Genomic DNA, 18,492 nt, shown 5'->3' on the forward strand with positions numbered 1-18,492 from the left:
AACAGCCATGGCAGCATGTGTCATCTATGGACAAGAAGGAGTCTGAAAATAAGAATATTAAGTGTTTCCGAAAAGGGCTGGGCTGACCCGAGCACAGCCCTGTACTCAGCACTGGTTTGTTTTCAGCTCTGCAGGTGCTGAGCGTGTTGATTGTATTAGAAGTGGATAACTGCCACCTGGTAAGGACAACTGTGATGTTCTGTGTGTTGGTAGGAATAATCAATTGCAAAGAAATGGGTTAAAGATCTAACAGAGCAAGCAGGCTGAAAAGGTATGAGTGGATTCCAGGCTCGATGGGAGCCAGTAGTGTCATGCAGCTCTTAATTAAAAGGGGAAAAAAAAAAAAAAAAAAAGATGAAAACCAGGCAAACATCATGCTAGGATAGATAGTGAAAGTGCAATCTATAAGCTGTGAGCTCATCCTACAATTCTACTCACCATGAGTAAGGCCACAGCTGTGGTACCTCATCCAGCCTGGAGCTGTGCACTTGAGGACAGCCGTGGGTCACCTTGAGAGATGAAGAACAGGAATTACTCAGAAACAGAAGCTGCAAAGAAAAGTTGAAGCTACTGCAATAATCTGAAGAAAGACAGAATAGAGATAATTATAAATATGTAAATAAATGTTGTAAAGAGGAAAAGAAATTATTTTTGATGTTGATTGTACTTAGAGTAGTGGTGGGCTTAAATTGTAGAAACCCATAGCTTGGAAATCAAGAAAAATATTGCCAGTGGGAAGAATGGAAACACAATGGAATAGCTTGACTGAGGTTGCCTCACTAAATGTATTTAAGAACAGGATAAAATGTTAGCTAGGCATGGCATGGGTTTGCCACCCAGCAGGACTATGAGACCTCCTAAAAGATTACTCAGAAATACTTTTTGTGCTTCTGTGCTTGGATGTAATTATATTGCTTTTTTAGACATTAGAGACCAAATGTAGAAGACTTTTCTAGGAAAGTTCCCCTAGACTATGAACATCATGGTCTGACCTCTTTGGAAACCACAATGACTAAAAGGCAATGTGGAGAGATTGAGTGTGCCAGCAAAACAACTCTGAGACAGCACAGAGGACTCTCAGCTCACTGCCTTCTCTTTTCTCAGAATTTGTGCTTGAGCTAAAAGGTGCAGCATTTGGTTTTAAGTAATGGTAACAGTCATAGGGAATTGGTGAGGAATGAAGCCAGAATGTGTCATTTCTGCTGTCTCCTCACAGAGAGGAACATCTCTGCTCATCTGCCTCTACAGTTGCTTCTTCCACTGGTCCCACGTGCCCAATCCACTCAGCCCATGCTGCATGAGAAGTATACACAGATTTATCTCAGCTTCACCTCTTCCCTATGCCAGGAATATCTGTTCACTCAAAGTTTGCCCTATTTGCTTTCAGAACATCAGGGTGGAGAATTCCAGATAAGTACTGCAAAAATGAAGACCAGGCTTGGGACAGGCAGCAGTTCTTGATATCTTGCTGTTGTTGCCATAGGAAGCAAAAAGAGTGTCATCAGCACCTTGTGACAGGTAAAGTCACCCCCAACGGCACCTCCAAAGAGGGAATATATTCCACAGTTCAGCTCCCTGTTTCTTCATGCTCTGATAAAAGCAGAAAAACTGGCTTTATCCAGGCTTTCTAGGGAGAATAGGGGAGATAAGAGCTTAAATAGAAGGAAGGGAGGAGTAGGTGATGCTTGAGAGTTGGGCCGTCTGGTTTCCAGCCTCAAACGCATGTTCCAGGTGAAAACATGTGACCTGCTTTTCAAATTTACCTCTCTGTCTGGGAATCCAGGGATGGTCTCAGACTAATGGCATTTTTGGGTTTGTATGATTTGAGAAAACCAAGTTTGAGTGATGTTGAGAATCAAAAAAATTGATCATTTCTGTAGTTATAAAAATGAATCACCCTTGGCCATTCTGTGCTTGTGTTTTTTTAAAAATGAAATTCAAGCTGATTATCGTAGGTTTATTCCAGGTGAAGAACATGGTTCAGAGTTTGGATGCAAAGATTGACAGGCAGTTGGAAGGGTCCACATGTCTCAATAAAGCATTGCTGAATTCTGACAGACAGGAGCATGCAGAAGACTAAATGGGTTTTTCTATTTTAATTACATGACCAGTACTCATGAATGGGAGCCTGAGCTCCATCTCCACTGACCCTGAAAATGCCCTGGAGGTTTATGATGAAATGAAGCGTATGTTTTCTGATGATTTCTGGAAAATGAGGAAACACAAACAACAGTTGTTTTAGTTTTGATTTTTTTTCTCAGGGAGCAGTGTGATACACCATGTGAGCTCCCACATTATTGCAGGAGAATCTGTAAGTTTTCCACTTTAGTTCCTATAACATTCATGGGATTTGGCAGTTGTATGCAGATGCTCTGGTCAGGATTTCGTATATGACAGCCTCATCCCTGAATATCTGCGCCAGTGTAAACAACATGAACAGTAATTCTGGCTCTTGCTGATAGATCATTTATTGTAGTGACTGAAATGTATGTCTATGCCTCGGTCACATTAATGACTCTGTAGTGCTGTAGACATGCACAAAGTGTATTTTAATTGATGGCTTGATTATGGGTCTGTCCACAGTGACACAGAGCTCTGCCTTGTCCAGACTTTGGTAGCAATGCCCCCGAACACCTGAATGAAGGCACTACTTATAGCCTACACAGAAGGGTCCTGAAGAGCCTTTGCAGTGCACTTGTTACACCCACACTGAATGCACGGGTGGGAGTGGAGTGTGGGTGTGGATCAGCTGCCCTCTGAAGGTCACTACGGCTGTCGGGAGCCCAGCTGGAAGCCAGGACTCCCAGTGAGCATCCTGGTTGTATCAGCAAACTAAAAATTCTCACTGGGGAATAGGTGGAAAAATAATGGACAAGGACAAACATGCAAAGAGAAATACATCTGTGTGAATGTAATCGTCAGGAACTGATTTGTCATTCACACCAAATATTAGGTGACTGCAAGGTAGGTAAAGTGGGTTTGATGTGGTTTCCTACAATTAGTATTCATTCTTTTCCCCCCCTACTCTGGGTTTTCTATTGTCTTTCTCTTTTTTTCCTCTCTCTCATGAACTGACTTCATATCCATGTCTTACTATTTTTCACACTTCTTTTCCCTAAGGCTTTCACTATGCAGATTTACAACCCCTTTTATTTCCCAGGATGTTGCTTACATTCACAGGGTGAAAATCAGCCTTTTCTTGCCAGGTTATGCGGCCATCCTCCCTGCCACTCCTGAATGACTCTACACTGCTATTCCCTTGAGAACTAAACTAGATTGGGATTTATTAAACCCTTAGCCCCCTGTTTGAATGATATATGGCCTCAGGCAGTAGGCACTAAGGTGAATGCACACTGCTTCTTTGTAAAGGCACAGTAAACCACGTTACAGAGTGCACTGCCCCAGGCATTCCTAAACTATCTTGTCCTGTGTCAGCAAGATGCCTTAAAGAACTCTCTATAGAGCTTTCATTGCTCCATTCTCCCTCTGCTCCCACCCTGTGCATTTCAATACAGTACGGAAAGGATTTCATCCTTAATTGAAATTCCTTTCATCAGCCTAGATATAGCCTGAACAAAGATACTGACATGAAAAAGCAGTCAAGAACATATCTTTAAAATGTCAATTTGCCAGTGACAGGCATAAAATGCAGTCACTGCAAATCAAGACTCTAAACCCTCATTGTATATCACATAGCTGCCACTTCCCTCCCCCCCCACCCCGCCGCTATCCCTCCCATAAGTTTTGATGTTTGTACATCTTTGTTTTCCTTTCCACATTCTTCTCATACTGTATTCACAGCAAACCTGAGGATAGCTGGGTCTTGATTAAGGCTCTGCAAACCTTAGAGAAAGCTGCAGTTTTAAACCCTGAATAGTGTCATTTGTCTTAGACTCGTACTTCGGAAGAAACTGATCATTTAAGCTCTGTGGGTTTTCTATTTTTCCTTCTTTTATTCATTCTGGCAAAATAATTGGTGCACTTTTGTCCGTATAGACCTGTAAGTTTAAGGACAAGAAGAAATGGCCTCAAGTTGTGCCAGGGCAGGTTCAGATTGGATATTAGGAAACATAATTTCTTCACTGAAAGAGCTGTAAAGCACTGGAACAGGCTGCCCAGGGAAGAGGTTGAGTTACCATGCCTGGAGGTGTTTAGAAGACGTAGATGTGGCACTTAGGGATATGGTTAGAGATGAACTTGGCAGTGCTGGGTTAATGGTTGGACTCTGTAATATTAAGGATCTTTTCCACTCTAAATGACTCTTTGATTCTCTGATCTGTCAGTGTTGCTACTGCTTTAACGTTTTCTAAAATAGGCCTGGGATACACAGTCACTAACTTACATGAGCAGTAAGAAATAATAGTTGCACTCTTCATGCACTGTTTATCCTGGAAATGAGCAAAAATGCTTTGAGGAACTTCCTAGTCTGAGTTTGGCGTCTGTAACCAGTCCTACAGTCAGATGATGGTTGCAGGTGTGCAGGTATTAGATGTGGACTGTTTATCCAGCTGTAACAGTCACACAGTTGGCCAGCGGCAGCAGGAAGTCAGACATGGTTAATGTTTAACATACACAATCTTCACAGAGCTGCTGCCAGGTGTCTTCTTTGGCTTCAGTCTCACTGCCTTTTCGCCTATTCTTTTGTCTATCTAGTGTTCAGGAAAAGGAAGTGCAGTGCAAAGTTCTCTACCCTCGCAACAGGCGTGATGAGGCCACAGGACATGGAAATAACCAAGACATAACCAACCACTGTGTGCTCTGTTTGTTATATTTGCCTTTTTGGTAGCTATTTGAAGATCTTCCCTGCTCACCTGAAGCATCTTTCTAGGTCCATCAACAGTTAACTAAAGGCTAGTTAACTAAAGGATAGTAAAAACATTACGGATAACATGGTTTCCTGTAGGATACATCCCTTCTCTAAGCAGGCTTGACATTTTGTTTATTATTAAATGCTGGCATATTTTTTCCCTCACAGACCATATATTAACATTTAGTGAAGAAGCAGGGTACTTCATGGAGGCTTAGTGTCGTATTAGCTACAAGGCAGAGCAGTAGGGATGTCTTTATTTACAGATCATTAAAAAGATGAGTTCTGTGGTAACAGAACAAGCAGAAAAACTTGATTTTCTTGAGCATTTTCACAGTATTTGGTCAGCATATATTCTGCTGGCTGCAGAAGGAAAAGGAGAAGCAAGAGCAGAGGGAAGTAAGGAGTTTGGGAGAAAGACATTTGAGATGAGAGGGACTGCTGGACTGAAGCAGTGGTATAAGGGGAACACACAGAGGAAAAATCCCAAACAACCATTCTCCAATAAGCAATTTCGAATGCTGAGCAGGGAAATATTGGCACAATGTTGTCCTTCTGTGCCCTCCATAGCTGAGTACCTGGACATAAAGGTGTCAGAAGATTTGCACATCCTGGAAACCCTCATTCCAGGGAAAGAGCGAGATCTTTATCAAAAGAGGAAGCTGAAGGAAGGAGGAAGCACGCTATGAGGAACCAAAGCTCTCTGTGGTGGTGGAATGTAGCTAGCATGGTTGTTTGGTGGGCTACTGGAATTAGGACAGCTCTGAGACTTGTCTGAAATGTCAGGAGAGCAAACCAAGCTCTGGGCAGCACCAGGGACAGGGTGCATGTGAGAGACATGTTGGTCTGTGCCCAACTTTCCACAGCCACCCCTCCAGCCCTGCAAGCTGCAGTACGACCGTGAGTCCTGGAAGGTTAGTGATGTAGCTGCCACTGAACAGCACACAAATGGATGGATAAAAATTATCTTAATTTTCACTCTCTTAAGCACTTGTGCATTACAGGTTTCTTTTGAAAACTCAGGACACAGGATACACACTAAATGCTAATTTTGAGTCCCGATTGCATTACTTTCTTGATCTACAACTTTCCTGAGCTACAAACTCGTGGACACCGTTATCATCTTGCCATGATGGCAGCAATTCAGGAACTCATTTTTCTTACTTCTCCATCCTTCCCATTCAACATATCCATTTCAGCCACTCCCTCTTGCTCCTTTCTTCATTTTGCTCTCCAAGACTTCAGCAAATGTTATCTTTCTTGAGGAGACACCCACTGTGCAGGAATTATTTTACTGTATGAGTGATGGACTGAGATTAATGCAAACCATAGAGAGTGCATGATGTGAACAATGAAGAAATAACTTTATAACTAATGAGAACTAATGAGGTTTGCACAGCCTTGTTCACTCAAGGAGCAAATTCAAAACGCTTCCCCTTTGATTCAAAGAGGACACTTTAATCTCACTACTACAAACATGAGCTAAGGAAGGATCAGGGTGGAGCATGGGAAACACTGTCCTTTTTATTGTCTATTCTTTGGAGTAGCAATCTACTTATGATATAACAGCTTCTGCTGTCTGGCTCTGGGCAAGTCGTACAGCCTTTGAAAGGGTTCTGAGAAATGTTAGTTTCAGTCAGTGCTACAAGCCCAAAATCCAGCTCTTATCTTGGTTTCAGTGTGTGTGCAGTGAAAGGGACGCATAGCGGCAGCACTAGACAGGCTCTTCTCAGATCTCATCAGCCAAATCACTTCTCAGGGTATATTAAGGGTTTTCTCAGGGTTGTATCAGTCTTCTAGCAGATTATCTATGGTGCCTCATGTAACAGCTTAGGTGGAGCTCGAGGGCATTTGTGATACCCAAGGAATTTCACAGGGTTCCTCATTTATCTATTCTGTATTTTCTTTATCCAGATTTTTCTGTCGCGTTCTATGGAGTAGGAGTCCCTTTCCTCATTTCATAAGGTGTTCGAACAGCCTGTACGTGGGGTGTGTTGGCTGTCTCCGCCACCCAAAGGAACACAGCATCAGTAGGTGGGACATGTTTCATTACCCTGCCTGATCTCTCACCCTCTCACCCTTCCAGCAGGACATGCCTGGGACATGTGTAATTAACTGGGTATTCTCTGTCCTCTAGAGAACAGTCTGTCCATGCCAGAGGCCACACATTCAAGCTGGTTGGAGATGCACATTTCTCCCTTTCATTTTCTCCCTTAACAGTCAGTGTAGACACAATTACTGCTGGCTTAATTTAGCTTTTCTAACATTCCCATTGTTAGCAAAACTAAAGATTGATGTGGATGGGAGCTGGTCTCATTTTTGACGTTCCAAAGGCAAAGGAATATCACACATGACCAACTCTTTTGTAGGTTTTGAAGGGACTTTTCCTAGAGTTGGCAAATACTAGCACTGCAAGAGAAGTTCATCTCAGGCTTGTCACTAATGAAATGACCTCAGGTTTTGATTTTTTGAAACTTTGTTCCTCATAGGTAGCGTAATGGACACACATTAGGAGAGCGCCATGAACGCCGTGCTTCAAGTTGGGGCCCTGCTTTGATGCACACAAATTTCACAGTAATAGGAGCTGCACAGGTGTTATCTTCCTCATATTTTCACTTGGGCTACTTTAAGTGTTGTGTTTTTGTGTTGGTGTTTTGTTTTGGTTTTTTTTTCCCATTTTGTTAATGAGTGCTTGTTAATTAATTTAAGGCTAGAGTTATAAGCTATGTTACCAACAGAATATGACACATAAACGTGCCATTTGCCCCCCATCTTTTGTGTTCTGCCCTCAGGGTTGGTGAACGCGTTAGAGACACAGTACCATGACCACTGATCCATGGGGTCCAAAGCGATTAGCTAATTTATTCAATGAATTATTTGGGATACGGGTTATTACCCAGATTTTCTAAAGAAACGAGGCTTCTGCCATTGCACCACTTTTAGTTTTCCATGGTACCTCTTGAAACCACAGGCCAGTTTCACCCAAACCTAACAGATCCTTTACAGCTTTCGAGCCTGGGGCCCGGGGAGCGGAGTCCTGGGCACTCCATTGGCATTTCTGCACCGCGGGGTTGTCCCTCACACGGGGCACACCCTGCCCCGCTCCGAGGGCTGACACTGCCTCAGGTGTGACCCCTCGGGGTGACCCGAGCCCGCAGCCGGGGAGCAGCGCCCGGGACCCCTCATGGTGCGGGAGCTCCGGGGCGGCCCCAGCGGGTCCCCTCAGAGCCCCCTCGGGCGGCGCGAAATGGCCCCGGCGCCTCCCGCCCCTCGCCCCCGGCCCCGCCGCGCACGCGCGAGGGTGGGCGGCCAGCCAGCCGAGAAAGGAGCGGGGGGGGGGGGGTCTCTTAAAGGGCCCGGCGGCTCCTCCCGTGTCCCGGCCGGCGCTGCGGGACCCGCCGCCCGCACCTCCCGCAGCTCCCGGCGCCCCGCCCAGGGGGCGGCACTGCGGGCACGGCCCGGGCGCTGCCCCGCGCCCGCCCCGGCACCTGCGGCGGCGCCGCTCCGCGCCCGTAACCCGGAAGCGCTGCGGCGGCGCGGAGGGGGAGCCGGGACATGGCCGCTGCCCGCTCCTGCCTGCGCGCCCCGGCCGGCATGGCCCTGCCCGCGGCCGCGCGCGGCTGAGCCTCCGCCTCGCCTTGCCCTTCCCTCCGACCCTCCGCATCTTTCTTATCTTCCTCCTTCTCCCTGCCGGGGCCGGTGGCGCTGCGGGGGCCCCTCGCTGCCGAGCGGGGCGTCCCGGGGGCCGGGGCGGAGCGGGCGGAGCCGCGCGGTGTGCGGGGTGGGGGTGGGGGGGGGTGCGGGAAGGTGCTCCCCGGGTTCCTGCATGTTCCCTGCGGGGGGCCGGCCCCGGTGCTGGAGCGCCGCGCTGAACCGTGGGGTCGGGGCGTTCATTTTGTAAATGTGTACGTGTGGCTCATGCTCCGTGAGGGGGGTCTAGGGAGGCGTTTTGGAGAGTTGCGTTTGCTGTAGCGTTAGTTGCAGGAGGCTTTGAGGGCTGGTTGTAGTCCATCTGTGTTTCGTGAGGTTGGTTGGTGGTTTTGGTTTTTTATTTTTTTTTTGGTTTGTATAAGCAGTTTTGAGGCTTTGAAGAGCCGCGCTGCTGCTGCCGAACTGTAGTTCCTCCAAGGTTGCCATTGTTTGCATTCTGGGAGGGCAGCGGGTGTCCTCGCAGGGAAGGCGGCAGGTTGCGTTTGGAGGAGGGCTCCGGGGCCGGTTCCGTGTGTGTGTGCGTGACTTCTTTTCCAGCATAGGTTTAGCCCTCCTCCGCGGCGTCTCTGATGCCAGAACAAGGCCCCAGAATGAACGGTTTCTCCCTGGGCGAGCTGTGCTGGCTGTTCTGCTGCCCGCCGTGCCCCAGCCGCATCGCTGCCAAGCTGGCCTTCCTGCCCCCGGAGCCCACCTACACCGTGCTGCAGCCCGAGCAGCAGCAGGAGGCCGGGGCGGCGGCCGGGGCGGGCACCCCCACGGGCTCGGGCACCTGCAGTCTGCACCTGAGCGAGCGGGCCGACTGGCAGTATTCCCAGCGGGAACTGGATGCCGTGGAAGTGTTCTTCTCCCGCACGGCCCGGGATAACAGGCTGGGCTGCATGTTCGTGCGCTGTGCCCCCACCGGCCGGTACACGCTGCTCTTCTCGCACGGCAATGCTGTGGACCTGGGCCAGATGTGCAGCTTCTACATCGGCCTCGGCTCCCGCATCAACTGCAACGTCTTCTCCTATGACTACTCCGGCTACGGGGTGAGCACCGGCAAGCCCTCCGAGAAAAACCTGTATGCAGACATTGATGCAGCCTGGCAGGCCCTCAGGACAAGGTAAATGGGTGTTGGGGACAAGGTATTTGTGTATTTCCGTTTAATCCTGATAAGTCCGGTGTCTGCACTGCTAACCTGCTGAGAGGAGGGGAAGGGTTTGTAGGTGGTTTGAGTTACTTCGATGGCCTCACCACATGTTTTCCATCCTCACCACAGCTACAATGCGATTTGCTGGATGGCTTCATTTGCTGAAATGATGGACAGACCTTCATCCTGGGATGTTTTCTAGATTTAGGGAATTATTCATCTCTATTATATGTTAGCCATTGCTTCACCATGGAAAATCTCCCATCTTGAGTAGGACATACTGCACTGGTTGCAGTTTGAGCTTGCAGACTGCCCAAGCCCTTTTGTTCAAGACCTGCCCACCACTGTCCAAGGTTAGAGGTAACCCAGGTGAGCCAAAGCTGAATTTGGCAGTAGCCTGGGCTCGTGCTTACCAAGAAACTGGTAGTGTTCTACGATGTGTTTGGTGTTTCAGGTGCAACACAGGCATCTTTCTCTTTTGGTAACCAAACAGCTGTTATCCAATGGATAGGGAAACTGAGTGGAAGGAAAAAGTGTTGACAGTTGGAAGTAGAGCTGGGGATTCTGCCAGGAGATGCCAAAGTGTGCGGCATCCAAAGGGATGGAGCAGCAGCGAGAAGGCCCTGGCAAAGCAGCCTGGCCAGTGGAAACAGTGAGCCCTTGGCTTCTAGAAAATCCTGAGCAGAGCTGCTGCCTCTGGCTCTGAGCTACAACTGATTGCCCTCTCTGGGCCTCCTGCTTCTTCTGTCCACAGAAACCATGAGCTCCTTTTGTTGTTGCATAAGTGGTTCTTAAAGTATGACCTCGCAGAACATGTCCTGGGAGAGAGAGCTTTAAAAAGCTTAAATTGTTGCAGTAGGCCAAGAGAAAAGAACGATGAACGTTTTCAGTTCTTGGCTCTGGTGTTGCGTGGACGAACTTGGTTTGCGTGAAACGCGTATTTAATGTCTATCTTAGGGATACGTGCCAGCTTCAGAAATAGTGACAGGAGTTGTTACTAATTTAGATAATTGGCTTTGCAAGAATCCAGGGATTGGTTAGTCGTGGAGTCCAAGCACCTTTTGACATTGCTCTGCCCAAGTCAGGCTAAGAGCAGGGGAGAGAAAGGTGTAGGGGGAAGTTACCCTTTTATAGCATGTGTTCTGTCTGTTTGGGGAGCAGACCAGATTCTGGGCGCATTTTCAAGGATTTTTTTTTTGTCCCCTTGAGTATAAATAAAATGGTTTTATGTAAAGAAATAATTTTGATATGCTGTATGCAGAATAAGTTATTAAATGCCATTGTTACACATACAGATGACATAAATAAGGTTTAAGGAAGGAAAAGTGCTGTGTCTAAGTCAAGCCTGGTTAATGTTTGTCCTTCAGTTGCTGTGCTTTGTCTGTTTCAGTTGACGTTTAGTTGATGATATTTTTTTATTTAAACCTTATAGACCTCTGAAAAAGTGCTTTCACATCTACCTGGAAGTGTTTCTTCTGTGCTGACAGGCATTTATGATGTGTTTAGGTTCTTTGTAGATCAAGAAACAAGGGGTTCCTTCACTGGAGTCCTTCAAGAAGCTTCACCCAGTAGGTACTACCAACACATTCACAGCTTGTTAAGAGAGGATCTGGCTTCTATGAAAATGTGACTGGACAAGTTTATAGTTTTATATTAGTGTCATTTTTGTGGTTTATACAAGGTCTGGGCTCTGCTTTCCTCCTTAAATTGAGGGGTTGAAATTTGCCAACTTTTACTTTGTGATGTTTGTTAATCCCACATTTTAGTGCTACCTTGAGAGTACTGTTAGAGTAGTTGTGTTATCACTGGTTAGATTTTTGGGAGTCAAAAAGCGATTGGAATTGGCTGCACAGAGAAATGGTGACATCACCACCCCCAGAAGTGTTCAAAAGTTGTGTGGATGTGGCATTTGAGGATATAGTTTAGTGCTGAACATGGTGGTGCTGGGTTAATGGTTGGACTCAACAATCTTAGAGGTCTCTTCCAACCTTAACAATTCTATGATTACAGCATTTTAGGTGCTCAGTAAAGAAATTGGTTACTGTAAAATGTAAGTTTAAATAGAAGGTTAATTGATTCTATTAACAGATGACTGTCTTCATAACAAGTATGAACTGAAACCTTAGTTTTTCTGCTGCTCGAAGGAATAGCGTGAACTTTACAGGACTGATCATTTGTTAGTCCTTTCAGTAAGTCCAAGTGGCTCACAATTTAGTGAAATGTTCTGCCATAAAAATACAAGTCTGCCTGTAGAGGTAAAATGTCATGTTATACCATTCCTGCTGCAGCAGTTTGTTGGTAGCTCCAGGAGTTTGTGTGTGCCTTCATTCTTAATGCAAATTCCTAACGTTTGGCCTCTAGTCATATGTTAGTGAACTGTAATGCAAAGTTAAAAGTGAAGTCTTAAAATAGAGGTTCACTGTGCCATCAAAAGCATTTAGTCATCTGTGCTAAGTTCCGTGGGAAGCTGTTGCTCTTCTGAATCCACCAGACGTTCCACCTGGCAGCAGAAAGGAATCATTAAAATGTTGGAAGTCTGAGACTCTTTTTTCCTTTTAAATTGTGCCTCTGAAGTACCACTGATACTTAGCAATTATTAATTTATCAGTGTATTTTGAAAGTTGCCTCAAGTAAGGTGGGAATTAACCCTACACTTGGAGAAAGCAGACTGCTGTAAAATTTTAGAAATGCTGGTGAGCTTACTGGGGTTTGCCAACATGGCTGCAAATTTTGACTGAATTTTTTCAAGGTATTAAAACGAGGATCTTTCTATCTCATTCACATTTAGGAATCAAACCTTACGTAATGAGTGATTTTAAAACTCTCTTGTAAGCAGTGGATGAAAAAATAAAATCATCAAGTTTTTTTGGTTCAGTTTCTTTGCAAAATCAGTCTCAACTGTTCTTCGTTTTTTCAGTCTTTGTAAAGGAAACTTATTTGCCTTAATTTAAGGGAATTTAGTATCTCTCCTCATGAATAAAGTATACTCTCAAATGATAATTTTACTAATTATTCATTCTGACTGTGAACTGCCAGCCCAGTAGAGATACTGACATACAATTTTATTCCCTTTAAATGAAGTTTTATAGATTTTTCTTCAGAGGTCGTAACTGTAGCATTGGTTGTTCTCGTTCCGATATCAAGTATTAATCAGTAATTAATTTGGGCTTTTACATATATTTTTTTCCACTTGATGAACAAATTTCCATCTGGTGTCTCAGTGTTACTCAAAAAGAGTTTTCTGTCTTATTGCCACAGATGACATTTTTTGAAATGTTTTATTTTAGGCAGGTTGGTCTGTTTGTGTTCTGTTTGTTTCAGAACCAGAATGAGGAGAAGGTTTATTGGGCTCTGCCTTCTTTCATGTTCCATGTGGTTTTAAGTTCCTGCTTTTTATTCAGTTGTGGCTCTTGTCCTGTTATCTGGTTGTGTTAGTGTAACATCTGCACAGAATGACCTGATTGTCCTCGTCCTCCCCCCTTTCCTGAATTCCACATGGGAAGGTTGAACTTTCTAACACTTTTTTACATTAAGACAATGTACAGTCCTTAAAAACAGGATACACACGTAGGGTTTGGGTACAGTGCTTAAGCACAAAACCAGGACTGCTTTGTTGGCTGCATGCTATTTATATTCAAATCAATTTGTATGTTCCCTAAAAATTTGGAGAAGACTGGTGAAATGTTTTAAAATCCCAGTCAAGTGAAAGAAAGCGCTACTGCCCCACTCCCTGTGCTTCTGGACTAAAGTATCAAAGAGGAGAATCTGTTAGTCCATCTTTTGGATCCCAAAAGAAGGGGAAGAAAATGTAATTAATAAATAGCTTAGAAGAGCAGTTTTTGTTGCATTTAACAAAATACAGCTTAATGTGTTTTTCATGGTGCACAATATAAACTAGTATTTCTTTAAAGCTTTTGATAAGTGATGGTCGTTACTGTAATGTTTGAATCCTTCCTTCTCAAAACGTGCACGTTGGAATTTGTCAGAGGAGAGCATTGGTTCGCTTCTATTTTTCCTTACCATTCTTGGTAAATATGGCATGAATTGTGAAATGGTGTAGGAAATTCCAAGGGCTTGTGATCATTGGGTAGCAGATAGTTTAGAAAGCTTAAATATTTTTTTTAAACTATTTTCCCAAATTTAATGTAAAAAAAAAAAATCCACACCAAACCTTTTATTATAGGGGGATTTTATTATTTGTGGTGCAGATTATCAGCAGATTATTGCTGTTTCCTTTGCAGGAGTTGATGGAGAAGTCTTACAGTATTCATTTGAGTAAAATCAGGAAATACACTTAATTGGATTAGACTAGAGTAATAACTAATCTTCTGAGGTTATGTCAGTTTAGTTCATCTCCATGCTGATGTGATGAAGTCGTTACAGCTTTCCAGGTGGTTTTTTTTTTTTTTTACCTTGATGAATCGAAATAGTTAATTTCTAGTTTAATTTTCTTTACCACAGAATCTTCTTTCACTAGCACTGTATCTGTGTGCATGATCTAATCTGAGTTATGTAGATTGAATATTTAAAGGTTTTGATAAAAGGCTACCAGCTAAATTCCTGAGGTGACCAAAAGCAGTGCTTGGCAGAGTCATAAGTAGTCCTGGAGTAATAGGGTTCCCCTTGTTCGTGGAGCATCACCTGGTACATTTTTTTGTCACTGACTTCAATAGGATATTTCCCACCACCAGTTTTTTGGTAATGTTGTTACAGTGTCTCCAAAGGATTGTTCAAAGATACTGTTCTCTGAAACTTAACTTATTCTACCTGCTATGGTCAATACTTCAAGAAAAACTGCACATAACTTTATTCAAAAATAGAAGCATGCAGAATCCTCTCCTCTTGTTTATGCAATGAGCAGAGATTAATTCAGATGATGAGCGTCCCAGGGACAAATACCAACAACTGTTTAAAACAGGTGCTCTGATGTTCAAAGTTATTCAAAATGTTTCCTGAGCTTTGCTGTTGTGTTACCTCTTTTAGTCACTGAAGTAAAAGTAGTTTTGTTAAATATTTCCCTATTTCTGTCAGGACTGCAAGATCAAAGCTCATTTTAAAAAAAAAAAAAAAAAGATACTTTTTTACTGTCAGGAACATTTTTCAACTGGTGTTATTTGGGAAGAAAAATGAGCTGCCAAGGAGCCTTTGGCTAACAGTGCATGTTATCCTGAGTGTAGATAATCCTGAAATTCAACTGCCTGAACTGGACATGTTGGTTTACCCTGATGTGCAAGGGTTGTAGGACCTGGTTCTCAACAAGATCATAGCACTGAACATAAGGATTTCTAGAGGAACATGTTGTTAAATCCTGTATGCTGAAGTAGCTGAAGGTTTCTGTCTGCTTTTTAGCACTAAATTGCATGAAGTGCATGAGAAGTCTTGCCTTCCTCGCTCTGGGAGGAGAAGTGTCACCTTTTGAGACTGAGCTGGTGGTTGCTGTGCTGTGGATATTTGACCTGTGCATGTTGCTGGTAGCTGGTAGATTTGTTCAGATTGGTCTTGACAGAGCGTGAGCTGGACTGTGTAAACCTCAGTGGCTTTGCTCTGAATCCAGAGTCAGTCTCCAGTCCATCACAGCCTCCAATCCGAAAAGTCCCTCCAAAATTCAGCCTGTACCCTACATTACTCTGCTACCTCGGAGAAGTGGGCTACGCTAAACTTACACTAGTTCGTTTCTTGTGAGCATAAGTAAAAAGAATAAAAATAAAAAAATTAGCAATGCTATCCAGGATTGTAGATACCTGTGATTATAGATAGGTGGAGGCCATATGTTCAAGCTATGAAAGTGCGTTTTCTGCCGGCAACTGCCTTAGTGGGGAAAACTGACACTTATTCAGCAAATGGATATTTCTGTTTCCATATTGAATAAAGAAACTCGCTTCTCTTCAGTTTTCTGGTGATTTTTTTGGACCTGTGATGTTTTCTCATGTGGAGATAGACTAGTAGAAGGGAAGTGCCAAGCAATTAGCTGTTTGGAGCCTAACTGGAACATAGATCTGAGTTTCCTATTTCTTTTGAATATGATCTTCCTGGTGGAGAGGCCAATGTGATGATAATAACTTTAAAACTGTGTCCCAAAACTGCTTCTAAGCAAAATAGTGAGAATTTAGTTCTGCAGTTGCATTCTCTTGGCTGTAAGGCCAACAGTCTCAAAATTATGCAGCACTAGTAAAGGAAATGAACAAATAACATAGCCTTTTTTTTTCTTAAAGCTGATAATAAATATAATGAATAACTAACACTCCTTTCTGCCCTCCCTTACAAATATAAATCAATTACAAGGCTGCATTAGAAGCAGTTGAATTGAGTCATAAAATAAGGTACAAATGTGTTGTACCTAATGTGTTTGTGCACATACAGGCTTGCTTTTGTCAACTAGCCCCTGAAAAGGTCAGAAATCCTTTCCTGTTGATTAGGAGACAGCTTCAATTGCCACTGAACTTGAGAGAAATTGAAGGCACCTACCTGTGGGCAAGATGAGGGGTTCTTTTTGTTTTCTGGAATCCAGGAAAAGCACATCTTTGTACAATTTTTAAATGCTAGTGGCTCTTAAATGTCTGAAGTTAATTAAGAGTTCTTTTTTGTCTAACTCTACAAAATTGGGTTTCTATGGGCTAAAATCCAAACCAAACCAACCCACGGGCAAAGTTCTTGTATCTCCAGGAGTCAGTTTGTGGTGGATAATTGAGGTTGCTGGAGACAAATACTGGTGAATTGAATAAGCAGTGACCCGTTTGCTGCTGCTTCATCTTGACTGCCGTGCCTTCCACTTTTTAGGTGAATGACTTACACTGGTCTTGCATGCTCAGCCTGATATCTGATGATGAAACTGAATTTCATTCCTGACTCCAACTGAGTGTTTTGTTAGCGTTGTTTTTTTTCAGTGTGTCAGGTTTTGGGAGCAATGGGAAGTGTGTGATTGTAAACCCAGGAAACGCTGTGTGAACACAGAGGAATAAAGATGCTTTTAGTAGAAGGCTAAGAATATATAATGGGATGGATGAATGGTGCATAGTGTCAGCTTAAAGACTGAGGAACATCTTTGCATTCTTTATTCCACAGGCTAATTTGAGAAAAAAATGGGTTATTGTTGCTTGCACACTGAGCTCTGCTGCCCACAATCACAGAAAGGTGCAGGCGTAGACCAGTTGTACAATGACAGCACTATATTGGCATTATCTGTATACATATCTTTATATTTTTTTAACCACTACGTTAACTTTACAGAACAAAGCTTCTCCTGTTGGCGTGAAACATTGTGCTTGGATTTTCTGACTATGAGACCAAATAATACCAAGGCACAAAATTCGGCTAAACAGCAGGATCTGGCTCAGTGCCCACCCACCTTCCCACCCTTGGTTTCATGTCTCCTGACGAGCACATGCATGTCTTTGGGAAAATCCCTACAATCATTAAATAAATCTGTAAGCTCTCGACTTTCAAAAAGGGGAATTCCATGTGGGTTCAAAAAACCAAAAATGATGTTGATGGGAAAGATGAGGTTTGAAGTTAGTACGCTTGCCTCAAAGTCTAGAGGGAAAAATTTAAATTAGAGGTAATCTCTAAGTATTGCCTCTGGTTTTTATTTTGTACTGCAAATTTGTTAGAAGGACTTAAAGTGTGCTTTCCTGAGGGTAATATTATTTATTGATACAGCCTCTTGAAACTCTTTCTAGGTGAAAATGCTATTTTTAAGTGTTGATTTGGAATTGATTGTTGGATTAGACAGTTTGGGCTATGCTTTTAGGAAGATTTGTGTTGCTGTGCCTGATTAAAAAATTCTGCTTGCATATAGAAATATTACTTTGAGAACTTTGACTCATGGCAGCCTTATTTGTCATCCAAGGCATGCAGCTGAAAGGAGCTGCATAGCTCAGTGTCTGGCAAACAACCCTTCTCAAGCCATGCAGTGCCAGCTAGTAGCTCAAAGATATTCTTTCTTTATTATCATTATTATTATTTTTCAGGGTACTGCCACGTTTCTTAAGATCCCAGTAAGTTCGACCAGTGAAATTCAACTTTTTGTCGTGACGTGGCCATTTTGTTTTGTGTGCAGCAAATGAACAACTGGAGTAATGGATAATGGAATCCAAAAAGTCTGAAAGTTCCGAGACCAACTTCCAACACGTTTCTCAGGAAAGCCTTTAAAATAGTGTGGTGTGAAATGTTCCTTCTTTATTAAGGTTGTTTAGAATGAGTTTTGCTCAGATTATGGGATCTTTCTGAACTTCTCTCTGTGAACTTCTAGTTAGTTTTGCTTTGACTGTCCTCACAGAACTAGAAAAATGATGTTCTGCATCAGCAAAGAAGTGAAACCAACTGTATGGTTTTTTTTTCCAGCATGCAGATAAATTGAGATAAGGTTCAGATTATTTTATCATTATTAGATGAATCTTAATTGCTCTTTATAATAAATTAAACAAGACACTTTGTCATAACTACTGCACTGTACAATAAATTGGAAGCATTAATAATAAGCAAAATGAAGGATAAGCCAACAGTAATAATGAGTGGACTTCTGCTGAGCATTTTGCAACCAAAATGGTGTATGGAACCATCTACACTTTAAGGGAAATTTCGATTAGTGAACTTCCTACCTTAAGCATTGAACCAGTTTGTTTGTGCAGAACTTAATCCTTGTCCTAACTCTATATAGTCTTCCCCAACATCTGATGAATTTATTTAAGTGTGGTATTGGCTGTATGACAGCTTGGGGAACGTGGCATCTTTCAAGGAAATGGTCTTATTTTTGAAACATGTTCTCCAGGGCAAATTTACAAAGGTCTTCTCCAACATGCTATTTGTTCTTTATATTAAGACAAAAAATGTGTATATGTTGAAGTGT

At 43.3% G+C, this 18,492-nt stretch overlaps 1 protein-coding gene across 1 annotated transcript in view; it reads left to right on the forward strand.

Annotated features, from left to right (window-relative positions):
• The first annotated feature begins 8,568 nt into the window (after positions 1 to 8,568).
• ABHD17C (abhydrolase domain containing 17C) overlaps positions 8,569 to 18,492 on the forward strand; it is a 28,939-nt gene continuing 19,015 nt past the window's right edge. The window contains exon 1 of the mRNA XM_027887011.1: positions 8,569 to 9,620. Coding sequence (XP_027742812.1) covers positions 9,088 to 9,620 — 533 coding nt within the window. The 5' untranslated portion in view covers positions 8,569 to 9,087. The remainder of the gene's footprint in view (positions 9,621 to 18,492) is intronic.

Source organism: Empidonax traillii, unplaced genomic scaffold (genome assembly GCF_003031625.1).
Source record: "Empidonax traillii isolate 1590-97213 ecotype Southwest subspecies unplaced genomic scaffold, ASM303162v1 scaffold201:size1909950, whole genome shotgun sequence".
NCBI lineage: Eukaryota > Metazoa > Chordata > Aves > Passeriformes > Tyrannidae > Empidonax > Empidonax traillii.